At 32.0% G+C, this 14,410-nt stretch overlaps 1 protein-coding gene and 1 pseudogene across 1 annotated transcript; both read right to left on the bottom strand.

Moving 5' to 3' along the window:
- Positions 1–2,944: 2,944 nt before the first annotated feature.
- Positions 2,945–6,805, bottom strand: LOC108559027 (annotated as a pseudogene).
- Positions 6,806–7,729: 924 nt separating this feature from the next.
- Positions 7,730–13,660, bottom strand: LOC108558343 (probable cytochrome P450 4d14). The gene is made up of 14 exons (XM_017915273.1): positions 13,460–13,660; positions 12,470–12,670; positions 12,230–12,412; positions 11,828–12,168; positions 11,546–11,780; positions 11,317–11,496; positions 11,120–11,265; positions 9,843–10,005; positions 9,270–9,470; positions 9,034–9,216; positions 8,632–8,972; positions 8,350–8,584; positions 8,120–8,299; positions 7,730–8,066 (listed from the first exon to the last, which is right to left on the bottom strand). Exons 1-14 carry the CDS (start codon positions 13,611–13,613, stop codon positions 7,912–7,914), a joined length of 2,898 nt encoding a protein of 965 aa, XP_017770762.1. The 5' UTR covers positions 13,614–13,660; the 3' UTR covers positions 7,730–7,911.
- Between the last annotated feature and the right edge of the window lie 750 nt (positions 13,661–14,410).

Here is a 14,410-nt window from a genome sequence, read left to right as displayed (position 1 = left end):
CGCACTTTGGTAGTAATTAATCTTGAACCCCAATTTGTGTGTTTTGCATTATAGTCACCCACAGCAATGAAGCGCTCGCCTAAGGTTTCGAAAAATTCCACAAAATGGACCATCTTATTTTTGTGTTTCGGAGGATAGTACACACTTGATACGGTAATTGGGCCTCTCCAGTCCTCAACAACAACGCTCGTTGCTTGAAGGTGTTCTCTCCGAAAGTTTGGTAGTTCGTAGTGCTTAATTGTGTTCTTGATGATCAGAGCAGTACCCGCATGTGCTGTGTCGTCAGGATGGTTTATCTCGTAGATGGTATACCCTGGGATGTTAATGTAGCTTTGGACAGTGAATCGGGTCTCTGAGACCAGCATCACGTCCAACTTCAGGGACTTTATAAAATGTATTACCTCCTGGGTGTGCTGGACCAACCCGTTTGCATTCCAGGCTACGATTTTAAATTCCTGGTAGTTCATTTCAACTTCCTGACAAGTTCAGTGATGAGAGCGAACATAGTGTCCATCCGTCCCATGAGTTGAAACATCATATCATATAGCTTATCTGATTGGTTGGATGCGGATGGCTGTACACCATGTACGGGTATCGCTTCAACTTGGTTTTTTGTTGCTTGGGCATATGATTTCCCTGGTGTCGTTGGGTTAGCGGGTGTAGTTGCTGGAGTTAAACAAATTTGTTGTTCTTTGGGTCTAGGTGAGGGAAATGTCCGCTCCTTGATTTCCTTGTAGACCGTACATCCTTTATAGTTAGCTGGGTGGTTGCCTTCGCACAATACGAATTTAGCTGGTGTCTCTGAAAAATGCTTTCGCCCGCATTTCACGCAGCGCGGTTGCTTGGAACAGTAGTTCTTTGTGTGTCCATAGCATTCAGCTCAACAAAGAACATAGGAAGTTGTTTGCTCGAGTCCCTGCTACTCCTTATCTTACTGATATTCCGTACAGTATGGCCATAGGACTCAATTTCCTCCTTTATGTCCTCGGTATTGCATGAGGAATGCATACCTCTTAATACGACCCTAAAGGAGCGTTCAGTTTTCTTCTGGTAGGAGTGACATGGGATATTTTTCTCTTTGATTAGCGCGCTAATCTTTTCGAAATCATTGGTACCATTCGCTTGTACCTTCACCTGATTTTTCCCAACCAATTTGAGTGTGTACGCGTTCTTCCCAGCGGTATCAAAATCCTTGATGAGTTTATTGATATCATCCACGTCTGGGATGAAGAACGGCGGTGGCTTTGGTGTGGTTTTAGGTTTATTTGTAGTATTTGGTGTGACTTTCGGCTGGGACTCTTCCGAGGCGTTTGGCAGACTAGCTAAAACAGAGTACGGGTTATTTACTAGTAGTCCCGTTGGCTCATTACCGCTATTTTTCTTCTGTTGTTTTTGTTTCTGCTGTTGTTGTTGCTGCTGCTGCGGTTGTTGTTGTTGTTGCAAAAAATACAAAATAGTTATTAAGTTATTTAGAATTTAAAGTTAATGACATCACAATAAGTTATAAATGGTACAAAAAATGTAAATAGGGCACAAAGACCTATTTGTATCAGTTGTTTTTTTTTTTTAAATTATATATACATTATTATTTATTTAAAGTAATATTATAGTGACAGTTTATTATCACAAAAATATTTCTATTGCATTCATTCTAACTATTATGTAAATTTTTATAATATAAATTATGTATCTGAAAGTAAAAGAATCTCTTATAAATAATTTCGTTTTCCAAATGATATAGATTTTATTTTCTTCAATTTTCAAATGACTGATTTAATATTTCTCAATTATTATGCACATACCTTAAAACTTCTTTAGATTATTGTATATTTATTATAATCTATATAAATTCTTATATAATCTAATTTCATATCATTAATAAAAAAATATAAATTAATCTGCAAAATATCTAAGGAAATGTATAAAAAAACATACGAAAGCTACAAATAATTATAAAATTAAAAAAAAAACAACTCATAGAAATTGTTTAAGCTTTCGTAAAAAAAAAATAATTTATACATTTTTTCTCTATTAATTTTAAGCTTTTCTTAGTTATATGAATATTAATTAACAATTAAAAATAACTTTTATAGTTAACAATATTTTGAATGTACTTTTATAAATGAAGTAAAATTATCTACACATATTGCACTTATGTAAAAAAAATTAGTATCTAAAATATTTTATTTTCGATGTAAAATTATTTTAGTTGTGATCCACGTTATGAAAAATATATTTTCCAGTTTTTAAAACTATTTTATCGTTTTTTCTATAGCTCCTTTTATAGAAATAAATATATTTTTGACCTTGACTTATTGTAAATGTTCTTTATTTTTATAAATATTTAGTAGAGGTCGCTTTTGAAGTATATAAAATATTAATGTTTTATTTTAATCTAAATGATTGTTACTTCAATATTTTTTCTTGATATTTTCGTCTAAAATTTTAGAGAAAATAACGTGTATGTAAATATTAATTCTATTTTGTAGTGGATTTATCGTGAAACGCCCCATCTTAGTAAAATTATCATTTATAAAAATATACGTTAGATATTTGATTCATGGTGAATTTACTATACAATTGTGATACTTATTTTTTTGGTAGTAAGAATACTGCGTTGAAAAGAAGACATATATTGTACTGAAACGTGTTAAAAAATATATTTCGATGTTTGAAAACAAAAATATAATCTTTTTAGTATGATTTTATAACAAATAATATAATTTTATAACTTAAGAAAACTACAGAAATACGGATTTATTTTCTAAAAAAAAAGTTTCTAATTGGTATTAAACGACTAAGATAGTGTGCGTTTGTTGATTGCAATGTTCCTTTAAATTAAATAAGTACTATAAACACAGACTACAGATCAAAATAAATTTACTAAAATTGATTTTTTCATGTACCAAACAATTAATACAATTGAAATAGCGCATTAGCGTTTCTCAACTTTTCTGATGCGCAACAGAACATATTTATTTGTAGATGTACTATGAACCAGATTTTTTTTATCAGTTCCTCATTTTGACGTAAGGTGATAACTATAATTTCTTGACCCCTTAAAAATTTAACGTTGCCCAATTTTAGGTCGCCATACATGGGTTGAGAAATGCTAGTCTACTTAGTGTTTTCTTAATGTACTAATATATTTTAGTACCTAGGTTGTAAATTAACGAAAACTCCATTAACAGATTTAAGAACTGCGAAATTTCCTAATATCATATCAAATCCGGGTACCGGGTTAATCTTAAAGTTCTTCAGGATTTTGACCACGGTATATTTCATAACCATCATTGCGTATTTTTGTCCTGAAATAAACCAAACATCAACGCATTAAGAACATCTAATTCTAGACATACCTATGCAGTTTCGAGGACCAGCACTGAAAGGGGCGAAACAAAACTCGTTCCTTTTGGCGTTGTTCTCCGGTGTGAATCTTTCCGGATCGAAATGGTCGGGGTTGGGAAAATGATCGGGATCTCTGTGCAAACCGTAAAAGTGCACACAAATGTTTGTCTTCGCTGGTATCAAATATCCATCTGAACAAAACAAACTTTAAGATTTTTAACAATTTATTTGTATGCTTACCAATGGTGAAGTCCTTCCGTATAAGCCTCTCCGTGAAAGGTACTGGCGGATGTAGCCTCATGGATTCTTTTAGGACGCATTCCATATAAGGCAACTTGTTTATTTACTAAGCGTTATCTCCTCATTTCCGGAGATATTTTCATCGATTTCCTGGATCAACCTCTCCTGCACACCCTGATTCTTCCCAAGCTCGAAGATCACCATGCTCAGAACCGAAGCAACGGTGTCGTGTCCCTGCAAATATGCATTAAAATGAGTTGTTCTTATCGCATCAAACTTACCGCAAATATGAGCGTATCCACTTCATTTCTAACTTCAGTTTGGGTCAAATTACCGTCTCTTACGATATTCAGAAACATATCCATCATATCTTTAGGTTTGTCGCAATCTTTATTATGGAAATTCGATATTTTCTCCTTGATCACGTTGTTCGCGAACGATTTTATCAATTCGACATGTTCCATCTGTTCCTTGCTGGCATCCATGAAACTGTACAGAAAATCGTTGGTCTTCACTAGTGAAAACAAGCGTGCTAAGTGCAACTCCAAGAATCTGTTGCAGGATTTCCCGTATTGCAACTCAGGATTCAGTTGGGCATTTATCTCATGACCCATCGCTGATTCTATATTAACCAAAACGAAAACGCTTTAATCGTATTTGCAAACATTGCAATTTCAAATTACCGCAGATCATGTCCAATGAATATAAATTAATTAATGGGAAGACATCGAAGGGAACTGAAATATTCTCCCTTATTTTGTCAACTAATATATTAGAAAGTCGCTCAAATGTTGGGATGAAGCCCTCCAAAATTTTCGTGTTGAACATCGGATTCAAAAGTTTCCGGTTCTTTCGCCAGGTTGTCGCTGTAATAATTTTTAAAATAAATACGTGCATGTGTGTGTCTTATTTGTAAGCATTACCATCAGTCACCAGAATTCCGTTTCCTAGCCAAACCTCAAGTAATCTATAGAGTCGCGTCCTATGTATGTGCTCCGAAGATCCTAATATTATTTCCATATATTTGGCTCCTGATATCATCACCGTCGGGTATTCGGTGTTGTTCCAGAAACGCAATATTGGACCGTGCTCTTCGAATAATCGTTGCATGTTCTTCAAAAAATCTGTACAAATGACAACAAAATGAAACACGAATCAATTGAAGTATTTAGATTTAATTAAGTTACTCATTAGCTAATTAGCTAATAAGTGTAAGTCACTAAAAAATTACATTATATTTTATAAAAAAAATAATAGATGATTATACAATTTTAACATAATTTAGTTAGAAATATGTTTTAATCAGGGCCGTATAGTGCTATGATGCAAAGAGGCAGCGCTAGCACTTAAAAATCATTTGGAACTGGTTTTAATAATTGCAATATTTAATTGAATCATTATAAAATAGTTCAAGAAAAACGTTTTTAATTTTATTTAATAATTTTATTTTGTGAATAGTTCTTGAAGACAAAAATTGCTTAATTATATATGTTATAAATTATTTGCTTATTTATGTATAAAATAAAGGTTACTTTATTTAAATTATAACTATTTTTTACCAAACTTTGATTAGCCCTAATTTCGACCATGAATCTATCAATCAGAGCATTTTTGCTAAATATTTATTTTTAATTTTTGTATAACTCTTGCAATAAACATTATTTTATATAAATATTTTAAGCATTTGCATTTGTTATTATTACTGAGAAATTATAATTCAGTTTAATTTGTAGTAATTATTTATAAATTTGTGATTGGTATTTGATTGCTTGCAAATTATTGAGAATGTTATTTAGAAAACGAACATCATTTTTTATAAATAACGTCTACTGTAATTTTGCTGTTGTAATTAAATAATTTGATGTTTGTTCTAAATTAGATACTTTGTGATTACGTAATTTACTTATGCTTTTAAGGTATTCACTTGTAAAAGTTTCAAAATTTTTCAATGAGCGAAGGATTTTGAATCCTATTTCCTAATTTTTCACTTTCACTTTGTGTTGCACACAGATTTCTTACATTTCTCATTATTTTCATTAAAGTTGCCATTAAATTATTAATTATTCATTGACAATTTTAACTGTTTACTCTGTTTTAGCCAATATTTATACATATCGTGTCTTATTATGCGGTGTAATCAATTTTACAACTGTTATTTTTTGTATTTTTAAGATTCGGTGAAATATTATTTTTTGTTGGTTCAGCACATTCTTTACTTCTAGCATCAATATATTATAAGTATCGATAATGTATATTTTGTAATAGTCAATAAAATCATAACTATTATAATAATTAAAGCAACATCTTTAAAATACATTTTTTTTTATAAAATTTGAAATCCACTAAATTAATTGTAAGACAACCTAAATTCCCATTCCAAACAACTCAAATCCAAAATTATATCCAGATCCCGTCATTTCCGTTCCTTAATCTTCCGTAACACCGAAATATCCATAATGTGTCAAACATCCATTTACAAATCCATATGCTGTCCTTTCCTTCGGTTTCCCAATGCCGAAATCCCGTCCGCCCTTCGTATTCTCACCAAAATACAATCTACACAATACCTCTACACAATCCTCCTAATGATCTCATTTACTCCAAAACCAAAATAGTCCCTCTCCTTGACCGATAACTTTCATTCTCCTTGACATTTAAATCCAAACAGTCCGACATCGCCTCCCTCTCTAAATTTTGTGCCACTCAAAACCCAAATATCCTTTCCAAATTTAAATATACCACATTATCCCTATTTCAATACCTAATATCCCTCGATTGATACCCTCTTGTTCCTACTCCGCTGCTTTTTTTCTTCATTCTTCTGTTTTTCATATGTATATATTTTTATTGTTCCATAATTAAATTTATGTTCCCGGGCGGGCCAGCCTATTAATATTTTTTTATCATTTATTTATTTATAGAATGTATTTTTTTTGAATTGATGTCCGGCCAATAAATTATTATTATTAATTGTAAGATTTATTTACATTTTTCTATAACTTTTCATTGGCTATTAACTTTAATTCGTTTAAAATTAGTCTGACATACCTACTGGATTGTTACCAAATTCTAGGATTGTTCCAATAAACGGATAGTTCTTAGGTCCAGGCAAATTCAGAACATCCTTGCAACGTTTGCGGACTTGCCATGATTTGAAATAAAGAAAACCAACTAGAATCGCGATCAGAACCAACACCAACATTTTTACGCGCTCAGTTCAAAGTTTTTAAAGAATGTGTTCGGTTCGTTTACAAACCCACAATATATAGCTGTATGTAAATAGAAGTTACACAATTAGTACATTAATGACGTTCTGAGGCTGCGATTAGACTAAGTATTTTTTATGTATGATATGAAAGATTTGAATATTGTTTTATTAACTCACAGATTTTTCTGGTTATTTCACTTATTAAAGTCAGATACCCAATCAGGATTCCATTTTTCTGCGATAAAAATTGAATCGGAAAATTTGTATAATGCTTCAATGGGTCAAGGTCAGTGATCATCAAATAATTTAACATCATCGGCTAATTTAACATCAATTCAAGCGTTGACTAGACGTTTCTACATGTAGGGGATTTCTCCCAAGCGGGGGTTTATTGATAAGAACATCAATTATTTTTATACAAATTATCTTTGAGATAACTGATATTTTTGCTGTACCATTAATCTTTTTATATATGGTTACAAAAGTCGTAATGTGCGTAACAAAAGCATTCGTTTTTTATTGGAATTCAAATGGAAATATCGAAATATTTAGTAATTAGGATATTTCAGTAAATATAAGAACAAGAAGAAGTTAAATCATGTATATTCTAACTGTAAGTCAAATATGATTTTTGAATACAAAATCTCTAAATTTTTTTGAGGAAACATTTAGTTTGTTAATCATGTTTGGTATGGATCCCTTAGTTTCCAAACTAAGTTTTCAAATGAAACATATGTGGATATCACATCTATCAAATATTGATGATATAATTAAGTGTTTTAATACAAATCAAACTATACATGTAGTTAGATACTATTTCATAATTGTTTACATATTGATTAGTAATTTATAACTTTGTTTGTTTTATTTTTTGTTCTAAAAAAAGTAATTAATTAAATATATAATTTGAAGAAAAAAATATGAAAATGTGCGTATATTTGCAATATGCCATTAAATTAAATATGTACTATAATTTTTATTATCAGTTCCTCACTGAAATTAGGTGATAGCTATCATTTCTTGACCCCTTAAAAATTTAACGCGACCCAATTTTGGATTGAGAAACGTTGGTCCACTTAATATTAATGCTTTCTTAATGCACTAATATTTTTATATTACCTAAGTTGTAAATTAACGCAAACTCCATTAACAGATTTAAGAACTGCGAAATTTCCTAATATCATATCAAATCCAGGTACCGGGTTAATCCTAAAGTTCTTCAGAATTTTGACAACGGTATATTTCATAACCATCATGGCGTATTTTTTTCCTGAAATAATCCAATCATCAGCGCGCATTAAAAACATCTAAATCTAGACATACCTATGCAGTTTCGAGGACCAGCACTGAACGGGGCGAAACAAAACTCGTTCCTTTTGGCGCTGTTCTCCGGTGTGAATCTTTCTGGATCGAAATGATCCGGGTTGGGAAAATGTTTGGGATCCCTGTGCAAACCATGAAAGTGCACGCAAATGTTTGTCTTCGCCGGTATCAAACATCCATCTTAACAAAAGAAACTTTAAGTTTTTTAAATAATTTGTATGTAAGCTTACCAATGGTGATGTCCTCCTGTATAAGCCTCTCCGTAAAAGGTACTGGCGGATGTCGCCTCATCGATTCTTTAAGGACGCATTCCATATAAAGCAACTTGTTTAATTTACTAAGCGTTATCTCCTCATTTCCGGAGATATTTTCATCGATTTCCTTGAACAACCTCTCCTGCACATCCTGATTCTTCCCGAGCTCGTAGATTGCCATGCTCACAACCGAAGCAACGGTGTCGTGTCCCTGCAAATCCGCATTAAAATGTGTTGCTATTAACGCATCAAACTTACCCCGAATATGAACGAATCCACTTCATTTCTAATTTCAGTTTGAGTCAAATTACCGTCTCTTACGATTTTCAAGAATATATCCATCATATCTTTAGGTTTGTCGTAATTTTCATCATGAAAATTCGATATTTTCTCCTTGATCACGTTGTTCGTGAACGATTTCATCAATTCGACGTGTTCGAGCTGTTCCCTGCTGGCATCCATGAAACTGTACAGAAAATCGTTGGTCTTCACCAGAGAAAACAAGCGTGCTAAGTGCAACTCCAAGAATCTTTTGCAGGATTTCACGTATTGCAACTCAGGATTCAATTGAGCATTTATCTCATGACCCATCGCTGATTCTATATTAACCAAAAACAAATTGTTTTAATCGTATTTGGAAATTTTGCAGTTTCAAAATACCGCAGATCAAATCCAACGAGTATAAATTAATTAATGGGAAGATATCAAAAGGAACTGAAACATTCTCCCTTATTTTGTCAAGTAATGTATCAGAAAGTCGCTGGAATGTTGGGATGAAGCCTTCCAAAATGTTCGTGCTGAACATCGGGTTTAAGAGTTTCCTGTGCTTTCGCCAAGTTGTCGCTGTAATAATTTTCAATAAATACCATAGTATGTGTCTTATTTGTAAACATTGCCATCGGTCACCAGAATTGCGTTTCCTACCCAAACCTCCAAAAATCTATAGAGTCGCGTCCTGTGTATGTGCTCCGAAGATCCTAAGATCATTTCCATGTATTTGGCTCCTGATATCATCACCGTCGGGTATTCAGTGTTGTTCCAGAAACGCAATATCGGACCGTGCTCTTCGAATAATCGTTGCATGTTTTTTAAAAAATCTGTACAAATAACAACAAATAAAAACAGGTATCAATATTTTTAAATTGATATATTTAGATTTAGGTTTCTCATCTAATTGGCTAACAAGTCTAAGTCCCTAAAAAATACATTTTAATATAATTTAGTTAGAGATATGTCTGAATAAGAACCGTGTGTTACTTTGATGCAAAGAGGCAGCTGCATCAGACAACACCGCGAGCGATTTAGGGGCTTTTATAATATTTTGCAGATGGGAGCTATTACATCAGTATTTTATATATATATATTATAAGTATTAATTATAATTATTATAAAATATATTTTGCACGAAAGATTTATAACTTTTCATTAGTTATATACTTTAATTATAGTTTTAAATTAGTCTGACATACCTACAGGATTGTTTCCAAATTCTAGGATTGTTCCAATAAACGGATAGTTCTTCGGTCCCGGCAAATTCAAAACATCTTTAAAACGTCTGCGGACTTGCCATGATTTGAAATAAAGAAAACCAACTAGAATCGCCATCAAAACTAACGTAAACATTTTCACTCGCTCAAGTCAAAGGTTTTAAAGTATATGTTCAGCTCGTCTACAAACCAACAATATATACATTGGTGTATGTAAATAAAAGTTTTAGAAAACTGGTTTTTTTTAGACATTTTTCAAAAATTCGAAAATCAGATTCAACTGAAAAACCGGTTTTTGAGTCTAGACTTAAAATAGAGAAATAAATTTAATAAAATATATGTAGTAAAATTCAAATATTCAAACAAATATCAGTTAAAGATCTTCTTACAAAAAAGCTTACAAAAAATTCACCATTTCAAAACAAAGAACCGTTTGAGTAATAGATCCATGACATTTCAACATTTAGTTTCTATAAAATGTATGGTTTCTAGAAAGTTTCAATACAAAATATTGTAAGTAATATTTTTTTTGTACATAAATTATCTCAATTAAAAATATAATTGCTGTCCAATTTCCACGCAATTTACATATTACAAAGTTGCGTACAACCATAAATTTAGTTAGACAGCCTCAATTTTATAATTGTTTACATATCGATTCATAATTTATAAGTTTAGTTGTTTTATTTTCTTTGTAGCAAAAAAAAATATTTTCTATAATTTAAATAAACGCTACAGTATTTACTCAGTCAATTATTTGGGAAGTAGATTATTAAGAAACAAATAACAAATTTGTTGAACCTCTACAAATGATCAAAATATAGATTTGAGTTGAAAAAAGCAAGTCTTCTGACTGGTTTTGAGTATTAAACGACAAAGATTGTGAAAATGTGCGTATGTTGATTGCAATATTCCTTTAAATAAAATAAGTACTATAAACACAGATTACGGATCAAAATAAATGTATTATAATTAATTTTCCATATAACAAACAAACAATACAGTTGAAATAGTCTACATCAGCGTTTCTCAACCTTTCTGCAGTTCGACCCAACATATTTATTTGTAGTTGTACTGCGACCCAATTATTTTTTTTACCAGTTTTTTACTTTGACCCTTAGTGACAGCTGTCATTCCTTGACCCCTTAAAAATTTAACGCTGCCCAAATTTGGGCCGCCAACCATAGTTTGAGAAATGCTGGTCTACTTAATATTAATGCTTTCTTAATGTATATTTTTATTTTATATCATTTCCTAGGATGCAAATTAACAAAAACTCCATTAATAGATTTAAGAACTACGAAATTTCCTAATATCATATCAAATCCGGGTACTGGGTTAATCTTAAAGTTCTTCAGGATTTTTACCACGCTATATTTCATAACCATCATGGCGTATTTTTTTCCTGAAATAATTCAATCATCAGCGCATTAAAAATATCTAAATCTAGACATACCTATGCAGTTTCGAGGACCAGCACTGAAAGGGGCAAAACAAAACTCGTTTCTTTTGGCGATGTTCTCCGGTGTGAATCTTTCTGGATCGAAATGATCGGGGTTGGGAAAATGTTCGGGATCCCTGTGCAAACCGTGAAAGTGCACGGAAATGTTTGTCTTTGCCGGTATTAAACATCCATCTTAAGAAAACAAATTTTAAGTTTTTTATCTATTTGTGTGTAAGCTTACCAATGGTGATGTTCTTCTGTAAAAGCCTCTCCGCGAATGGTACTGGAGTATGTAGCCTCATGGTCTCTTTAAGGACGCATTCCATATAAGGCAACTTGTTTAATTTACTAAGCGTTATCTCCTCATTGCCGGAGATATTTTCATCGATTTCCTGGAACAACCTCTCCTGCACACCCTGATTCTTTCCGAGCTCGAAGATCGCCATGCTTAGAACCGTAGTAACGGTGTCGTGTCCCTACAAATCTCCATTAACATGTGTTTCTCATATCGCATCAAACATACCGCAAATATAAACGTATCCATTTCATTTTTTACTTCAGTTTTGGTCAAATTACCGTCTCTTGCGATTTTTAGGAAACAATCCATCATGTCTTTAGGTTTGTCGCAATCTTCATCACGAAAATTCGATATTTTCTCTTTCATCACGTTGTTCACGAACGATTTCAACACTTCGGCGAGTTCGATCTGTTTCTTGCTAGCATCCATGAAACTGTAAAGAAAATCGTTTGACTTCACCAGAGAAAACAAGCGTGCTAAGTACAACTCGAAGAACCTTGTGCCGGATTTTACGTATTGCAAATCGGAATTCAATTGGGCATTTATCTCATGACCCATCGCCGATTCTATATTAACCAAAAATAAATCGTTTTAATCGTATTTGGAAATTTTGCAATTTCATATTACCGCAGATCAAATCCAGAGTGTATAAATTAATTAATGGGTAGATATCGAAAGGAACTGAAACATTCTCCCTTATTTTGTCAACTAATATATCAGAAAGTCGCTGGAATGTTGGAATGAAGCCCTCCAAAATTTTCGTGCTGAACATCGGATTCAAGAGTTTCCTGTGCTTTCGCCAGGTTGTAGCTGTAATAATTGTCAAAATAAATACGTGTATGTGTGTGTCTTATTTGTAAGCATTGCCATCGGCCACCAGAATTCCGTTTCCTAGCCAAACCTCCAGGAATCTATAGAGTCGCGTCCTGTGTATGTGCTCCGAAGATCCTAAAATTATTTTCATGTATTTGGCTCCTGATATCATCACCGTCGGGTATTCAGTGTTGTTCCAGAAACGCAATATCGGACCGTGCTCTTCGAACAATCGTTGCAAGTTCTTTAAAAAATCTGTACAAATAACAAAAAAAAAAAAGAAGAATCAATATTTTTAAATTGAAGTATTTAGATTAAATTATTTCAATATTTAATTATTGGCAATATAAAATCATACTGGCCAAACAAGTTATTTTGTTACATATCATTTTGCGGACTAACGTCCTTTGTGATCTCGTCACTACTATGTTTCTTGTTCAATTCAATTTAATAAGTTTAAATACATTTAGTTGGTAAAAGCAAGAATTGCTTAATGGCGTTTAAATTATAAAGATAGGGGAGGCGGATCAATAAGGATCTAATACACATTTGTTTAGGGACCTCAAAGAGTAAAACTAACTGATGTCTAGGTTCCACAGCTTTCTTAATGTGGCACTGCGCTCAATGATTTTCACTATTTCAAAAAAAGATTTGCCTCATTACAGCAAATTTATCTTCGGTTGTACTTAAAATATTCCGAGCGATTTAGGGGTTCTAATAATATTTTGTAGGGGTGGGGGGTGCAAGATTTAAAGTTCTGACACTGCGTGCATTGGTTATTTATTTATATATAAAATAAAGAATTATTTCAAAAATACAAACATATTCTTAAGATTCGATGAAATATTATTTTTTTCTGAATCAAAATTTTTCATTTCTAGTATCAATATATTATAAAATAATGTATATTTACTAGTAGTCAATAAAATTATAATTTTTATAGCAACCTCTTTGAAATATATTTTGTACTAAATTAATTGAAAGATTTATGACTTTTCATTGGTTATTAACTTAAATTATTAGTTTAAAGTTAGCCTGACATACCTACAGGATTGTTTCCAAATTCTAGGATTGTTCCAATAAACGGATAGTTCTTAGGTCCAGGCAAATTCAGAACATCCTTGCAACGTCTGCGAACTTGCCATGATTTGAAATTAAGAAAAACAATTAGAATCGCGATCAGAACGTACGCCAACATTTTCAGGCGCTCAGATCAAAGTTTTCAAAAAATATGTTCAGTTTGTCTACAAATTAACAATATATACCTAGAAGAGACTAATTTGTTGATGTATGATATGAAACATTTGAATATTCTTTTATTATGCCACATATCTTTTTCCACGTATTTCACTTATTCAAGTAAAATGCACAATAACGTTGTTATTTGTAAGATGCATATTGTTGCACAATGAATGGGTCAAGGCCAGTGGTTTTCATATTTCATTAAATAGGTTAATTTAACATTAATTATTAACTGTGACTCGTTGTAGGGTCCTTTTTTTTTTGTTTTCGAATAACGGTTTTTTTCAATTAAAAACCGTTTTTCGAGTCTAGATTTAAAATATACAATTAAATCTCTTTACAAATAAGATTAGATTTTCGAAATTGGGGACTTCACTGTATGTCCATGGGAAACAAGTTTATTCCGTGGAACGAATCTGTGACAACCAATAAATGACAAAGAACACAAATTTTCGCTTCAACTACTCTTTGCCAAAAGAGTGTCCAGTTTTCCAGAAGGAAAAAAATATGTAATAACGTGAAAAAAAATCTAGTAGTAGTAACGAATGTGTGCACGTGGCAAATGTGAATATTGTCTATTTCTGCAGGACCTGTTTGAACAATAGATCTATAATTTTTTTTAAATTGTTATCTGAGAAAAATATAAGAAATAAAATAATTAACATTTAGTTTGTAAAAAATGTTTGGTGTCCAGAAAGTTTCAAAACAAAATTTTCAAACCAAAATTCTAAAAATTGACTGCAGATATTTCTT

This window comes from Nicrophorus vespilloides, unplaced genomic scaffold, assembly GCF_001412225.1.
Source record: "Nicrophorus vespilloides isolate i.1.1-1 unplaced genomic scaffold, Nicve_v1.0, whole genome shotgun sequence".
Classification (NCBI taxonomy): domain Eukaryota; kingdom Metazoa; phylum Arthropoda; class Insecta; order Coleoptera; family Silphidae; genus Nicrophorus; species Nicrophorus vespilloides.
Note: the sequence above shows the minus strand (reverse complement) of the source record. Positions and strands in the feature narration are given on the sequence as shown.